This window comes from Charadrius vociferus, unplaced genomic scaffold (assembly GCF_000708025.1).
Source record: "Charadrius vociferus isolate BGI_N301 unplaced genomic scaffold, ASM70802v2 scaffold549, whole genome shotgun sequence".
Lineage (NCBI taxonomy): Eukaryota > Metazoa > Chordata > Aves > Charadriiformes > Charadriidae > Charadrius > Charadrius vociferus.
Window position 1 is genome coordinate 4,284,877 of NW_009650103.1, and position 14,067 is coordinate 4,298,943.

Consider the following 14,067-nt stretch of genomic DNA (forward strand, 5'->3'; position numbering starts at 1 on the left):
TCCCCCCGGAGGCACCGCGGCCGCGGGGAGGGCCGTCCCTCCGGCGGCCCCGGGAGGCAGCGGGACACGCAGCGCTTTTGTCCGGGGCGGCTGAGGAAGGCCGGAGGAAAGTGAGTTTCTAATCCCGGCTCTCCTCTCTCGTGGCCTTGTGATGCTCAGCCTGGAAGACGGTCGCTCCTTAACACTGGCTGCATCTCCCTCTTCCTACAGACACCTCTCGAGATTTCAAGGTTGAGGCAGTGCTTTCTGTGGCTGTCGCTCCCAGGGCCGGGCAGATTTACCCTTCTTTCAGCGCTGCCAGGCGCCTCGGGGGGCAGCGAGGGGCACCTGGCCTGCTCCAAATGCCACAGCTTCACCCCTCTTAATCCCAGTTGTGGTGAGGGGTTCAGGTGTCTGCCTTCTCCAAGAGTCTTCTCCTTCCACCAGGGAGAAAGACTCTAACCCTGTTCCTGTCCCAAGTACCATTCAGGGGGCTCTCTCACTTTTGTCCCCTTCAAGGATGTGGGTACCACAAAGTCCTTTACACAATCCTGCCAAAAGACTACGGCTGCACCTCTGCCCTGGTCTAGTTAATCACAAGTTCCCTCTCCAGGCAGCAGAAGGTTAAAACACCCCTTTGACTCATTACAGAAGGAAAAGGGTGTATATTCCTGAGCCACTGAATATGGAGAGCTGATGCATGCACCAAATGTGTCTCTTGTTTCATTATTCTTTCAGAATCAGGATTAGTTTGCTTTTTTTTTTTTTGGGTAATTTAACATGTCAAACACAAGCTACTAAAAACAAAAGTTCCCCCAAAGGAAATTCCTCTTTCCCATCTTCTTCGTGTGCCATATACTCAGCAGCTACTTACTACTAAGCACATGCTTTGCCCCAGATCCTGACATGTGGGGGGATCGGGCGATCTGAGTGTGAAACAGTGCTCCCAAGTTTTCTTCTTTAAATAGTATTTGTTACAAAAATAACAGCACGTCCTGCTTTACACTCATGTTGCTGTTTTTAGCAACAGTATTGTGCATTATTCTGCAGAGGATATTTTGGTCACCAATATCAAAATATAATGTTTTAATTTCTAGTGATGCTCTCTGTGGACATCACCATCTTGTGGCCAACCGGACATTCGTACCGGGGTGCTAGTGGAGGAAGCTGTAAGAGCTGCTGGTGGGACCAACTGAAGGACGGGAGGGCAATGGCCTGGATGTGGGACTGGGGGAAAGGCACAAGGGCCTTAGAAATGTTCAAGGCTCAAAAAAGAGACTTGGCATCACTGCAGAATTTCTTTTATCACAAAATAGGAATGAAACATTAGTTAATTTAAGATTTCTCTATTTGGCTGGAATTTTACCAGTTGTGTTTCTGAACTCCCAGCAGGAGCCCTAGATACTGCAATGGAACGGAAATCTTATGTACGGAGAGTTCAACAATTCCTTTGGGAGATACACAGGGACACCACAAAGGAACAGGGAAGAAGTGCCTGAAAAACAGAGGGTTGCGTGAGGAATGTGTAGAGTGTTAGTCTCTTACACCATGATGCCTTTTGCAGAAACTCCTCAGCTCTTAAAATCCACACGTGCTTACACCCTTGGCCCGTTCTGTGTCTCTCTGCCTGCAACGCCCATAGACATTTCAGATTCTGTGAGAGATGCATATAATATTAGGCCTAATATAATGGACTTTTGAAGATGGTGCCAAGCACCACAACCAAAGATGAGAGGGGAATTGGCACTAACTGGGGATATTTATGCCATATCGGGTGATGCCTGGGGGTACCCAAACCACTCGCGCAAGACAATGAACAGCAGACACCCTCATACACTTTCAAAATCTGTTCTGTAACTTTCTTCATAGAAAAGGATAACAGTTTGCTGGTCTCAAATGGTTCCTATTTACTGTCATTTTAATAGTATATTTATTTAGTAGATGAGGAGGTAAAATGATGAGAAATTCAAAGAGTAAATTGTTCATTGTCCTATGAGGGCTTGATGAAAAGCTGATATACTCATTCCATTCTCGGAGGATTTAGAATCACTTTTATTTCCTTGGATCCTGAATGTGTCTCGTTGTCTATGGAACAGGTTAAAATCCAAGTACGTGCAGCCCTGGGGTTTGTTGTGTTGCACATTTACATGAACAGACCTCAGTCCTGCAGACAGATATTGTGATGCATTTCCTCCTAAGTCTCTGCCTTGTTATTTCTGGGAGGGTTTGAAAGGTGACACACAGAGGGCTTTTCCATTACTAATATCTAAAATTCTGTGAGTACATTTTAAAACCAAGCACTGCTTGCTTTTACATTTCCATAACAGAATTTGCTCTGAGCAATATCACTTCAGTCATTCATCCCAGAATTCTTTACATCAGGAATTGCAGCTATGAAGGGTACTGGAGCACAGGGGATGACCCCAGTTTGGCAACTAGATCTCAGTTCTTGAACCAGAAAAAGATTTTACTATATTCCATCCAGCTCCATTAATACTGCATTTTTACTATCTCCTTTTAAGCGTCTTATACCTTTTAAATTCAGGTGCTTCCAGTCTTTGCACACCACAGGAAAACAAGCAGAAATGCTGCTTATTGCTAGAGTTTGGCACAAGATCCTTAGGTCTGGAAAGGATTTATACAAATGTACACACATGCACGCACACACGCACACATAAATGCACATTTATATGTAAAGTACCATATTTCTTAGCTGTTTTTTAAATTATAGGAGTACAGAAACACACAGAAAAGTTTGAGGCTTCGGACGCTTTCTACGTATCTACTAAACAAACGTGCTTTTGGCCTTAAAGCTGAATTTTTGCAGGCCTTGCTCTATACTGTGCCATATCTTTTTGGAAGTTTTTGAAAAGCTAAACTTTGCAAAGCAGCTGCTGTAGGTGCTGCAAAACTGCTGTTTATAGAATGTGTATGCATTTTTACTTATGAGTACGTGCATTTTATGTATATTTTTTTAAAACAGTTTTTAATGCACGCCTTTCAGAATTTGTATGTTTTCAATAGGGCTGAAAACCTGTGATGGACAGCATGAATTTAAAGTAAGACTATGAAGATACACATGTCTATGAGATGTACTCAATTGTAGTGAACCAGCAATAATGGACAATTGAAACAAAGCTGTTTATGTGTTTAAGAAATTCACCAATAATTCACATTTTAAAATACATTTTTTTTCTCATTTTTTGCATGCAACATAGAACAGAGATAGTAGCGATTTTTCATTACTTTAAACATAAAACTTATAGGAAATTAAAAGGGAGTTGTAGATATTGGAACAGAAAATATAATTAATGACAGTTTGTCAGAGCTAATTTTCAGTTATATGCCTGATTTTTTTCGTGGTTTTAAGCTCAGTCCTTAACATTATTTTAAGAGTTTTTCTATGGTTTACTGTATGCACAAATAAATGAAAAACTACTTTTGGTCTATGAGATTATTTTGCTTGGCATTCAACATTTAATACTACTTGATAGTTACTGTAATGTCCCTTGCTCATAGACCTCCTTTACAGGCTTCATGTTTGATTTATGCAAATGTATCAATCAGTGTCATTCAGTGATCTCAAAAGGGGGTGACAATTGATCACTCAAACTAGTATTTGCAAATACTTTTAAAAAAAAAAAACAAACATATAAATAATTAAAAAGCTATTTTTCATTTGGCATGCCAGTGATACATTGCATTAACAGCTTTATTTCTTTAGCAATTCAAATTATAGTCATAATTTGTTGTCTGGTACCCCACAAACTTTATTTCTTTTATAGCGTTTCATTTAATGGTCTCTCTTGTACTCTACAGGGTTTAGTTTGATGGAGGAAATAATTATAATTTTAACTGGTCTGTTCCATCGAGATTTAAGTGGAGGGTATTGTACAGCTTTCTTTGTACGTTACAATGCGATTTATAGTGATACAAAGTACATTAAAACACTTTACAGAGTTGAGGACAGCTACTGTCCTACAAGCAGAGAGTGGAGGAGAGGCTGCGGGGATGGAGGGAAGAAAAAGGGAAACAGGCCTGACATTTGAAAAGCCATAAAGAGGCAGGTGAGGGTCCTTGCGGGCTGGTTATTGTAAGGAAAAAATAGGAGATGCAGAAATGGAGGGGAAGGCAAGTAGGATTTGTGCTAGTACAATACATGCCACGGTATGTTATTTTAATTGCTGCACTCAGATGAACTGCAAACAATGTTGGTCACGGAGCAATAGATTTACACGCCTTTTCCTCTTGTTGCCTTAAGCTTTAAGTTGCAACGAAAATGATGGCGACCACCTGGATAGAGACCAGCAATACCCCAGCAATCAGAAAACAAAGCGCATGAGGACGTCATTCAAACACCACCAGTTGCGGACAATGAAGTCATACTTTGCTATTAACCACAATCCTGATGCCAAGGACTTGAAACAGCTAGCTCAGAAAACTGGCCTGACCAAAAGAGTTCTTCAGGTAAGAAGAGCAGTCTTTTGTCTTGAAAAGTAAATAAAATACCAATTTTATATTTGAAATGCTGTGGATTTTACTGATCTTCTTTCCTGAAATTTTCATACCTTCTGTGAGACTTCAGTTAAGTCCTAGAAAGTATGAGAAAAGTTATTTCTTTTCAGTTTCCCGAAAATAGATTGCTTGGGTTCTGATTTTTGATGACAGTTGTGAAGGTTTGGGGCCCTGCTTGTTTTTCCTGTAGTTAGTTAAATCTGGTGCATGTTTTAGCTTCCAACCTGCTGTAAAAAAAAGTGGATTATTTTAGTTAGTGTGTTCAGTGTAAATAGAGAGCTCTTAATTTAGAAATTACTGTGAATGTTTACATTATAAGAAATTAATCAGCAGTCTGGATTCCTTTTATCAGAACAAGGAGGATATCTTTTCTTTCATAATTGAAGTGGACGTAAATTTGATTATTCAAAGATTAATTTTTTATTCATAGTTTAGTAACTTAGAATGAAAGAAAACGGCATTTTAAAAGTACTTTTTCCCTGAAAGCTGGATTTTTCTTGCTTCAAGGATATACACTCCGTTTGAACTATTGTGGGAAGCAAAGGTGAGACTATTGGTTGATTCAGCTCCATTTTAATTTATAGTTCTGATTTGACAAGTCAATTCTAATGGGCACTTATCCAAATAGCTATACCTAGAGATAAATTTGGGCATCTAGGAGTCCTGGCACTCCAGGACCTATTGCTGAAATTTTTAGACGGGTCTTAATTGCAGAAAAATGGTTTGTGGGCTTCATAGGGACAGGTAGGGCTCAGAGCTGGGCTCCGGGGAAAGCATCGTGGACAGCTCACACGAAGTCATAGGCAAGTCGAGGGCAGTAGACAAAAATACATTGAGAAAAACTGAATTCACTGGAGAGATTTTGGACCTTACAGTGTTAATGCCTAACAGAAGAGGGAATAAAGGTTTTTGTTGGCTTCCCAATAAAAACTACTAATGAAAAACTGTATGTAATTACTTCTCTTGGCTATGTCCTCCGTAGCTGGATTTTTTTGGTTTTATGAGGCTGATTTGCAGTAGTGGAACAAATTCCTCCAATATAACTGCTGCACATCCTAACACTTGATGTAATGTCTCTCATGGCACCTCTCCTTTATCCATGCACATGGGTGAAATAATTTACTGCATTTGTCTATCCTTATTTTGACACTTTTTCTTTATTTTACCCTCAAGTTTACACTTCAGTAATATCTATTCTGTTGATTACAGTGCACTCACACCTGAATTACCAGCGAAATTTCACATAGTGCATTAAGAAATGAGATCAGTGTCTAGAAAGTGTCTTTTTCTTGATCATCCTTCTGTTCCCTCTCCTCACTCCACACCAACTTTGACTTCCATCTCTCTCTTCTCTTTTCATCTAACAGGTCTTTCCTTCCATCTTTTTTCCACTCTTTTTCTTCCTTCATTTTCAGAATGTATTTCCTTGTCTCCAAAATTGGTCTCCACATTTCCATCACACTTCAATTTCTCTTTCAGTTTCTTCATTGCTTCTGTTTCCATCTTAAACATATCACATCTTGCAGTTTTAAGGTGCTTCGTGGTTCTTCTTTTTTTGTGGCAGTCCCTTACAATTCCACTAAACTTTTTTTCATTGTTTTTGTAATTGGTGTTTCACTTCTTTTACTTTCACAGTTAAATACTCCTTTATGTCTGGGCTCCTTTAGCTGAAGAGTGGTGGAAGGTAATAGTCGTTGTTGAGGATTGCACCCAGAGGATGATGCTGTTGGAGGCAATTCAAGAAAATGGCTTGGAGTGATACTTTGTCTAGTATCCCTTGAGTTTTCCTGTCTGTTACGAGCACTCTCTACTCCATACTCTTGGACTTTTTGTTTGAAAATTAATTTAGGCCATGAAAAAACAAACTTGGTGGTTTGTTGTTTTTTTTTTTAATTTTAGAACCTTTGTGCCCAATTGGCTTCTCCCTGACCTGTGAGAGGCAATTTTTCAAACACTGAAGTTCACCTATGTGAGTTTCAGGGTTGCTCTTTGCTGGGGAAAACTCTTCATGATGTTGGTTACTGAGATAGTGTCACTTGTTAATTGTTTTGAGCCAGAAAGGTTGGCATTCCGTCTGTGTCATTTATTGAACACGAAGTAATTCACTGACACTATTGATCTAAACAAGCATCATTAGTATTAGTTTGCCTTACGTACCGAAGGCGCACGGACTCCCAGATGTACGTGCACACTTGCCAGTAGTAAGAAATCTTCTGTAATCCCTATGTTGTTATTAGGCGTGTTTGTAAGCTGTTGAATTTTCTGTGTGTTCAGATCTCAGTTCAGCTGATGCAGGATTGTGGCTCTTTGTACATCATCAATAGAATATATTTTCATAGAAAATACAAGGCAGCAGATCAGGAGAAACAGATTTTCTTGTTTTGAAACCAGTGTACTTCCAAGGGATAGAGTTCCTAGTGATTTAGGAAACAGCTATAGTGCCCTTACTATATATAGAGTCCCACATAACATGTAATGAGGGTGCTTTGTTTGCAGATGAGCAGAGAATTTGACCATATTCTTAGTGATCTGTGACATCAGATTCAGAAGACCCGACTTCTGTCTTTGCTTTATATACAATTAGTCATCAACTACATATGTCCAGAAGTGGAATGGCGTGGAAATGTAACATACTGCTTCCTAAATTACATTTCCTTCAGTGGCTTTTTAATGCAGGCTATTTTCCGTAAGTAGCCACATTAGAATCACAGTAAACCTATTTATATTTTTAAGCCCTATTTTTATTTATTTTCATTCCAATTTAACTTTATATTTGCAATTTAATTCATATACTTCTTGTACCGCAGCTGGGGAACACCAGCCCGTTATTGTAAGCTATTATTCATAATCAAAGTGACCAGCTAATTGTGAGCTAACTAACTGGCATAAATATTCCTTTTTTAGGAACCAATCTTTCTTTCGGTGAGTTTAGAAAGGGAAGATGGAAGTAGATAGCCCTAAGAAGATATTGTTTGGTAGCTATAGGCATGTACCTCTTCTCTCCCCCGGAGTCTGGGATATGATTATCCACGGCAAAAGCAGTTCAGGAACATAAAGCGTTATTTTTCAGGGGGTGTCTTGTACACTGCTTACTCTTTCTTGAATCACTCCCCAGTGAAGTTGCTATGAAAAGCAACTTTAAACAAAGATTACTGCACGCATTTGGACTTTGCTAATTCAGTTTCCAGAGGTCAACAAACATGAAAATTTTCACAATCACACGTGGGTACCCTGCGCTACCTTTCAGTGAACATTGGCTTTAGGATAGCACACTGCAGACTCTTCACCGAGCCCCCATCCGTAAAATATCCCATAGTTCCCCTTTAGCTGTGTTTACTGGTCACAACAGAGTAATCAGAATGTGTGTGAAATGAGTGAACGTAGTTTGCTTTGTGGTGAAACTTCCTTTATATTTTTGTTTCTATACTTACTAGTTAGTAAAATTCAGTAAAGCTAAATGTCTCCAGGTAGCTGTGTGAATGAGCAAAATTGTGTTTAAAAATTTGTCTCTAGCACAAGCTATTCATACAACTAAATATAACAGTTGCAACAAGGGAGGTGTTACAAACAAGAAAATAAAGTTATCCAAGGTAATTAGATGATCTTATTCACTGCAGTATCCAAATCCTTTACAATATTTAGCACATTTATTTCCAGTACTTCCCAATCACATGGAGATGTTATTTTTTTTATATATTTTACTTGATGGAGACAGAGTTAGCTACACCGATCACTGAAGGGATAGTATAATATTTTAACCGCAGTAAATGTTGTTCTGCCTCGCTGCTGAGTTGTCCAGCTACAGGCATCCAACCCCAAACCAGAAAGTGGGAGCATCAGTGGTGGGTCTCACAGCTGCTGTTATTTTTCAGTGGGAGTTTTGGTCTGTGTTTTCCCCTTTGAGTTGAAATAGCTCAGCCTTACAATGATACAGTTGGACAGAAAAACAGTAAATACTTCCCAGTGATTCCGTTTATTCCTCAGTACTGAAGAGCAGACTCCTAATTGTGTAATTGATGTGAGAGAAGTCCTTCTGGAACAATTCTTTCAGTTACGTATGTTGGGGTTATTATTTCTTTACTTTACTGCCATACCCTACAGGTGCAGGGCCTGAATTGCCACTGTGAGCGTGCAGCGCTCCTGCCCTTATGCCTGGGCAGCCCCGGCCCGTGCTTACACGCCACTTTGCACAGCTATGAGTAACAGCACGGGACAGTAGAGAAGCGCGCCCACATTCCAACTCAGAAAACAATAGTTTTAATCATTTCACTACTCTGCAACATGAAGTCTTTGCTGAATATTTTCAAATCTTAAGTGCACACCAGAATGTCACTATTGCGATAGTTATTTTATGTTACCACTTTCTATCATAAGACAAGGCATTTTCAGAATTGCAGTTAACATATATTTAGATGCCTGTTCAGTAATAACATGAGTATGTATTATTGGACAATTTTAAAGAGCTTTATAACCATTAGCTGGTTAACCTTGACAGTATCTCGGTGAGGAAGAGAGTAATTATTATCTCTATTTTTGAATATTACTTACAAGTTTATGGAATATTTTCTATGGCTAACATGAATTACCAGTATTAAAGAGAGAGTGAACCATCTTATATGTGCGGCTCCTGAAAGCAGCATGAATAGTCATTGGTAAGGGCATCTGAGCATAGGTTTTCATATTTAATGGCAGATAAAGGGGCATACATAAACACCAATAATCTTGCTCACTTTTCTGTACATACTACATGTTTCAAATCATAAACAGAAGCAATACTGTAGAGTCTCTCACCCTACTAAGGTTAAGGAGCAGTTGGACTTTTAGAAACAATGTAAATGAACAAAATAGTTATGGTGCCTCCTACAGTTTTACACGCTTTAAGCAAGAAAATGTTTTTGTGACTAGGAATGGAAATGTTACTCATATTTGGGGCTACTGCATATATAAATAGGTATATTTTTAATGAACATAAGTGTGAAATAACGCAGAACTATGTGTACATGCAACTGGACTAGTAGTTTTGTCTGTTCTGTTTCAATTATTACATAACCATGGTACACATATATATCAACAGAGGCCATCTCCAAACTTCCCTTTCGCCTTCATATGTATTATCCTTTTTACAATTGCTAGGAGGTATATTAAAAAAATCAAAACCAAATTACTTTGTGGGACAAATATGAATTATCTCTTACTGAAAGGCAAAAAATCCCGTAAATGTTCAAATTGCTGGTTTTTACCATTCCTAACTAGTTGGCATTTGAGAGTTTGCAGCTTGAATGACCAGAATGAAGTGATTTGCTTCACTTGCATCCCCTGCACACGAGGCTCCTCACCTTGCTTGGAACCACGCACACACACTCCCGCGCCTCCCTTCCTGCATGGCTCTGAATGGTCAGAGGAGAGGACACTGGTTGTGAATGTGTCAGGCAAAAATACCGCATTTGGTTTTGCCTGGTTTTGACCACATCGCTGTCCTGGAACAGATTTACCACTATAATGGACTATGTTATAAAATCACACGTGTATTTTTACCGTTGCTAGTTTAGGAGAAGGTTTTTATTTTCTTGTCATAAATGAAACTGATAAATAGCCTTTAAACTAAGTGCTTTAACAAAGGGAACGCCAACATAAACTGTTTTAAAATACTGAGCTTTCAGAAACAAGGACCTGTAGGGATGTGATTTATGCATGGCCCATGAACGCAGCTCCTATGGCCGCTGGTAGGATTTGTGCCTGAAGACTATTTTGTTGTGGCATTCCCTGGAGAGAGTGTGAGACAGAGGGTGTGCACCTTAAAGACCCTTGGCTCGGGGAGAAAGCTTTCCAGAGAAAAAGTCAGAGCGCTCAGTAGCGGGAATTTGGGGCTGGACCATCCACAGATGAGAAGAAAATCAGTCAGAGGATAAAAACAGCTGAGACACGTTCATCAGTTCTAACTGTGGCTGGCAAGTGGAGAGTGCAAAGCCAACGCCGTACAGGACTGCTCGTATTTATGTATTGCTCCTCTGGTAGTGGGCTGGTTTAAAGCGGATCCTACAGCAGGGGCCACGCTGTTTCAGAGGCAGAGGTCACAATTTCTCTACAGGCTGGTGTGGCCTCGTGAGCTCCACACACTCAGTTTCCGTGTATGGGCCACAGAAGAGAAATCTGAGGGAGATACTGTATGGCTGTGCAGGTCCTTTCTCCGCCAGATACAGAGATGACGAGGCTCATTGCACCTGGAATGGGAAGACTCAGTCCTATTCCTTATAGCAGGTCAACGTGGGGACAGTAGGATCAGGACTGAGTCCGTTGTAAAGAATGTAACCATGACAGAAGACCTTCTGGTAAATAAGCACAGTGAAATTTCAGCTAGTTTGTAGCAGTAAAATTAGCTGGTATCAACATACACCAGGTTGAACAGGGTATTTAACAACATTTTCAACTTTAGTCAAGGTAATATGCTGTACCTAGGTTTCATGCAAGTTTCACAAATACATTTTATTTTACCTATTTTCAAATAGGTCAGAAAAATATTTTATCTTTAAACAAATCGTGCAGACAGTGGAGAGCATTGTTAACTTAGATGTAAACACTGAAATTTAACTGAGAAAGATGAAGCCTTAGCTTTTGTCCTTCGTTCATAGATAATAATTAATGCAAGAAGTAGCAATCTTGGAAAAATTTCTGTATGTGGATATAATTTCTACTGAAATGACAGTATTTAATGCAAAGTGAGTCTTTAATACCATTCAAGCCGCTTTTCCCAACATCATTCCAGTACTGAAAACAGTTGGAAAAGGAGACTGGCATAGGCCAAGGGAGCTGAAGAATTTGAGACAGAAGAGAAAGAGAAAAGTAAGAGAGAGGGACATTCCTTTTAGAAAAGCGAGCACACTGCTGACAGTGGGACACGGGGACGTTCCTGGGAGAGCTCTCAGGGCCCGCGGAAAGGCAGGGCACTGTGGTCTGTGTCACCTCTGCTTGCGATGGGACATGGACTTGAGATATGAGGGTGCCGAAACTGGTTATTTTATATTCGTCAGATGCTTGATGTCTGCCTCATCCAGACAAATACTTCTGGGATTGAGGGCAATCGAGGACTCACGCAGGCTGCCAAATATCTAAGCATCTTTATGTATAGCCTGCACAGAAAGACTCCCGTCCTCCATCCTTAGCCCACTCCTGTCCCAGACAGACTGTTTATACCGGAGTGCAGCAGAGGCAGAGAGGAATGCTTTGCAGGCGTGCAGAGGACACTTCTCATGACCGGGGCGACTTTTCTAACATGCTACCAGTAAAAACGTCTTCTACAATTCAAGTGTTGGTGAATTTGTGATTATGCTTTTGCTTTTTTAAACACTGCAGCTCTTTAAATGCTACCCTGTTATATTAAACTATTTCAGGTTTGGTTTCAAAACGCTCGAGCCAAATTCAGACGGAACCTCTTACGTCAAGAAAACACAGGGGTGGATAAGACTTCAGACTCAACACTCCAAGCAGGGACCCCATCAGGTCCTGCCTCAGAAATATCCAATGCCTCCATGAGCCCATCCAGCACTCCCACTACTTTAACGGACTTGACTAATCCTACTATGCCTACTGTGACATCTGTCTTGACGTCAGTGCCCGGAAGTCTTGAGGTTCATGAATCTCGAAGTCCTTCACAGACAACTCTTACAAATCTTTTCTGATGACTCTTTCTTAATAATTTCTTTAAAAAAGAAATTATTCTTAGTTGAAATTCCAAGTGTATTTTAATAGAGGCTTTGAGCAACCGACTAACCACAATTAGGATCTCTCCTAAAAAACAGAAGGAAATGTAGTGTTTTGGTATGACGGAGTATGGACTGAAGAATAACTTGGAAGATCTATTGCAACACAACATTTGTGTAACTGTACAGTTTTGTGGACTGAGCAAGGGAAACAGCAATTAATTTAAGTTGGCTAAAGCTTCTGTATTTTCAAAGACTGCCATGTGCCTTATATACTGTTTTATCTACATACTTTGGATTCCATGTCCACTTCTCTCTTTTTCTCTCTGTATATTTATGACCAGGGCAAAAATGTTAAGAGTTTGTTACTTTGAATAGTCCTAAGCCTTTCATTGGTTGCTTTGTTGTTTTAGAATTTTAAGGTCGAAGTCTGTTCGAATACCAGAATTTGTAAAATCTAACCAGTAATAAAACCACTTATGGAAACTACTTGGTAATGGCTGCAGTTACATTTAACATTAGTGTCACAATCAAGATAGGCTGATTGTATTTAAAAGGATTAGAAAACTGCACTTCAAACGCAGTATCTGCCTAGGATAATCTCTAAATACGATGTATACATTCCTCCTGTTCCTGAAGTACATATGGGTGAGAACTCCAGCTTGTACAACCGTCTAGGTATCTTCATTATAGAGAAATAAACAACTGTTAGTTGCAGGTAGAAGTTATCAGATATTGTTAAAATTCAAACAGAAAAACTATACTTAATTTTGCTGTGTGAAAGAAACTTGACTTCAGCTAGCATTTATGAAAACAACCTTGCTTTTGTGCAAGAGATGGCTTGTCCCATTGCACGGAGGAGGCAAGTGGGGTACCCGATAGCTGTGTGGCCGCAGTCGGTCCATTTCAGAGGTGGGCACTGGGTAACATTTTCCCTAGGCAAAAGACAGAAGTATTTCAGGTTATTTTACAACACTGGTGGGCAAAGTTGAGGCAAAATTATGTGTTATGAAGTCACAGCCTTACATTTTTTGTAATGCTTTGAAGGAATAAAAAGCCAAGGAAGACTATGATATTATCGATACTAATACATGGCTATTCCTTTAATGATTCCGGACCTTTCAATACAATTTAATTCCTTCTCCCCCCCAAAATCCGTGCAGGATATAACTCACATTTTGAGGTTTTTTCCTATTGTTTTTAAAGATGCTTTTCGGTAATTAAAGAAATACCTCAGCAAAGTTTAAGTATGTATAAGAACGAGTATACACTATACTGTTTGCCCGGTAGTTTTATAGATTTTGAGTGGTACATAAGATGCGTTTGGTTGTTCCTTTGCAAACCTGTTACGATCAGTTTATTTCAGTCAAACGTTAGGTTGTATGTGGCTAGCTCTCTAAAACTAACCTGTCATTCCTGTTCGATCAAAATTGCTAAAAGATTATTCCAAATAAACAACAAGATAGGTGCCAAGATTCATGTTCTTTGCCCTTTTCCGCACACTGGAAGATGATTTAGTAGGCCAGACTCTTTGGTAACAATGTTTTGGTTTTAAAAGTGCTACATTTATTCAGCTTTCTCAGCTGAAAATTTGCCATTCTTTTTCAAGCCAAATTCCTATCGAGATCAGTGAGAGATCTCAGAGCATGAGGACTGTGGGATAGAAATGCTGACATAATTAGGTCATTTATTAACCTTTTTTACAGTTCAGCTTAAAAAGCCCCACAGGTGAGTTATCTGAAAAGCAAGAGAGTCCTAAAAAATCATAACAAGCTAAAATCTGTGAAAGGGGTTACGTTCTGGTCACTAAAACCAGTAGACCAGCATAGTTCATTGAGTTTATGCACAATGCTGAAACATTAAAAAAGATAATTTG

The 14,067-nt window shown here is 39.6% G+C and overlaps 1 protein-coding gene across 2 annotated transcripts in view; it reads left to right on the top strand.

The window, feature by feature from the left end:
* LHX2 (LIM homeobox 2) overlaps positions 1-12,654 on the top strand; it is a 24,089-nt gene extending 11,435 nt beyond the window's left edge. For both annotated transcript variants that reach the window (XM_009892282.1, XM_009892281.1), the window contains 2 exons: positions 4,241-4,446; positions 11,883-12,654. In XM_009892282.1, coding sequence (XP_009890584.1) covers positions 4,241-4,446; positions 11,883-12,170 — 494 coding nt within the window. In that variant the 3' untranslated portion in view covers positions 12,171-12,654. The remainder of the gene's footprint in view (positions 1-4,240; positions 4,447-11,882) is intronic.
* Positions 12,655-14,067: the final 1,413 nt, after the last annotated feature.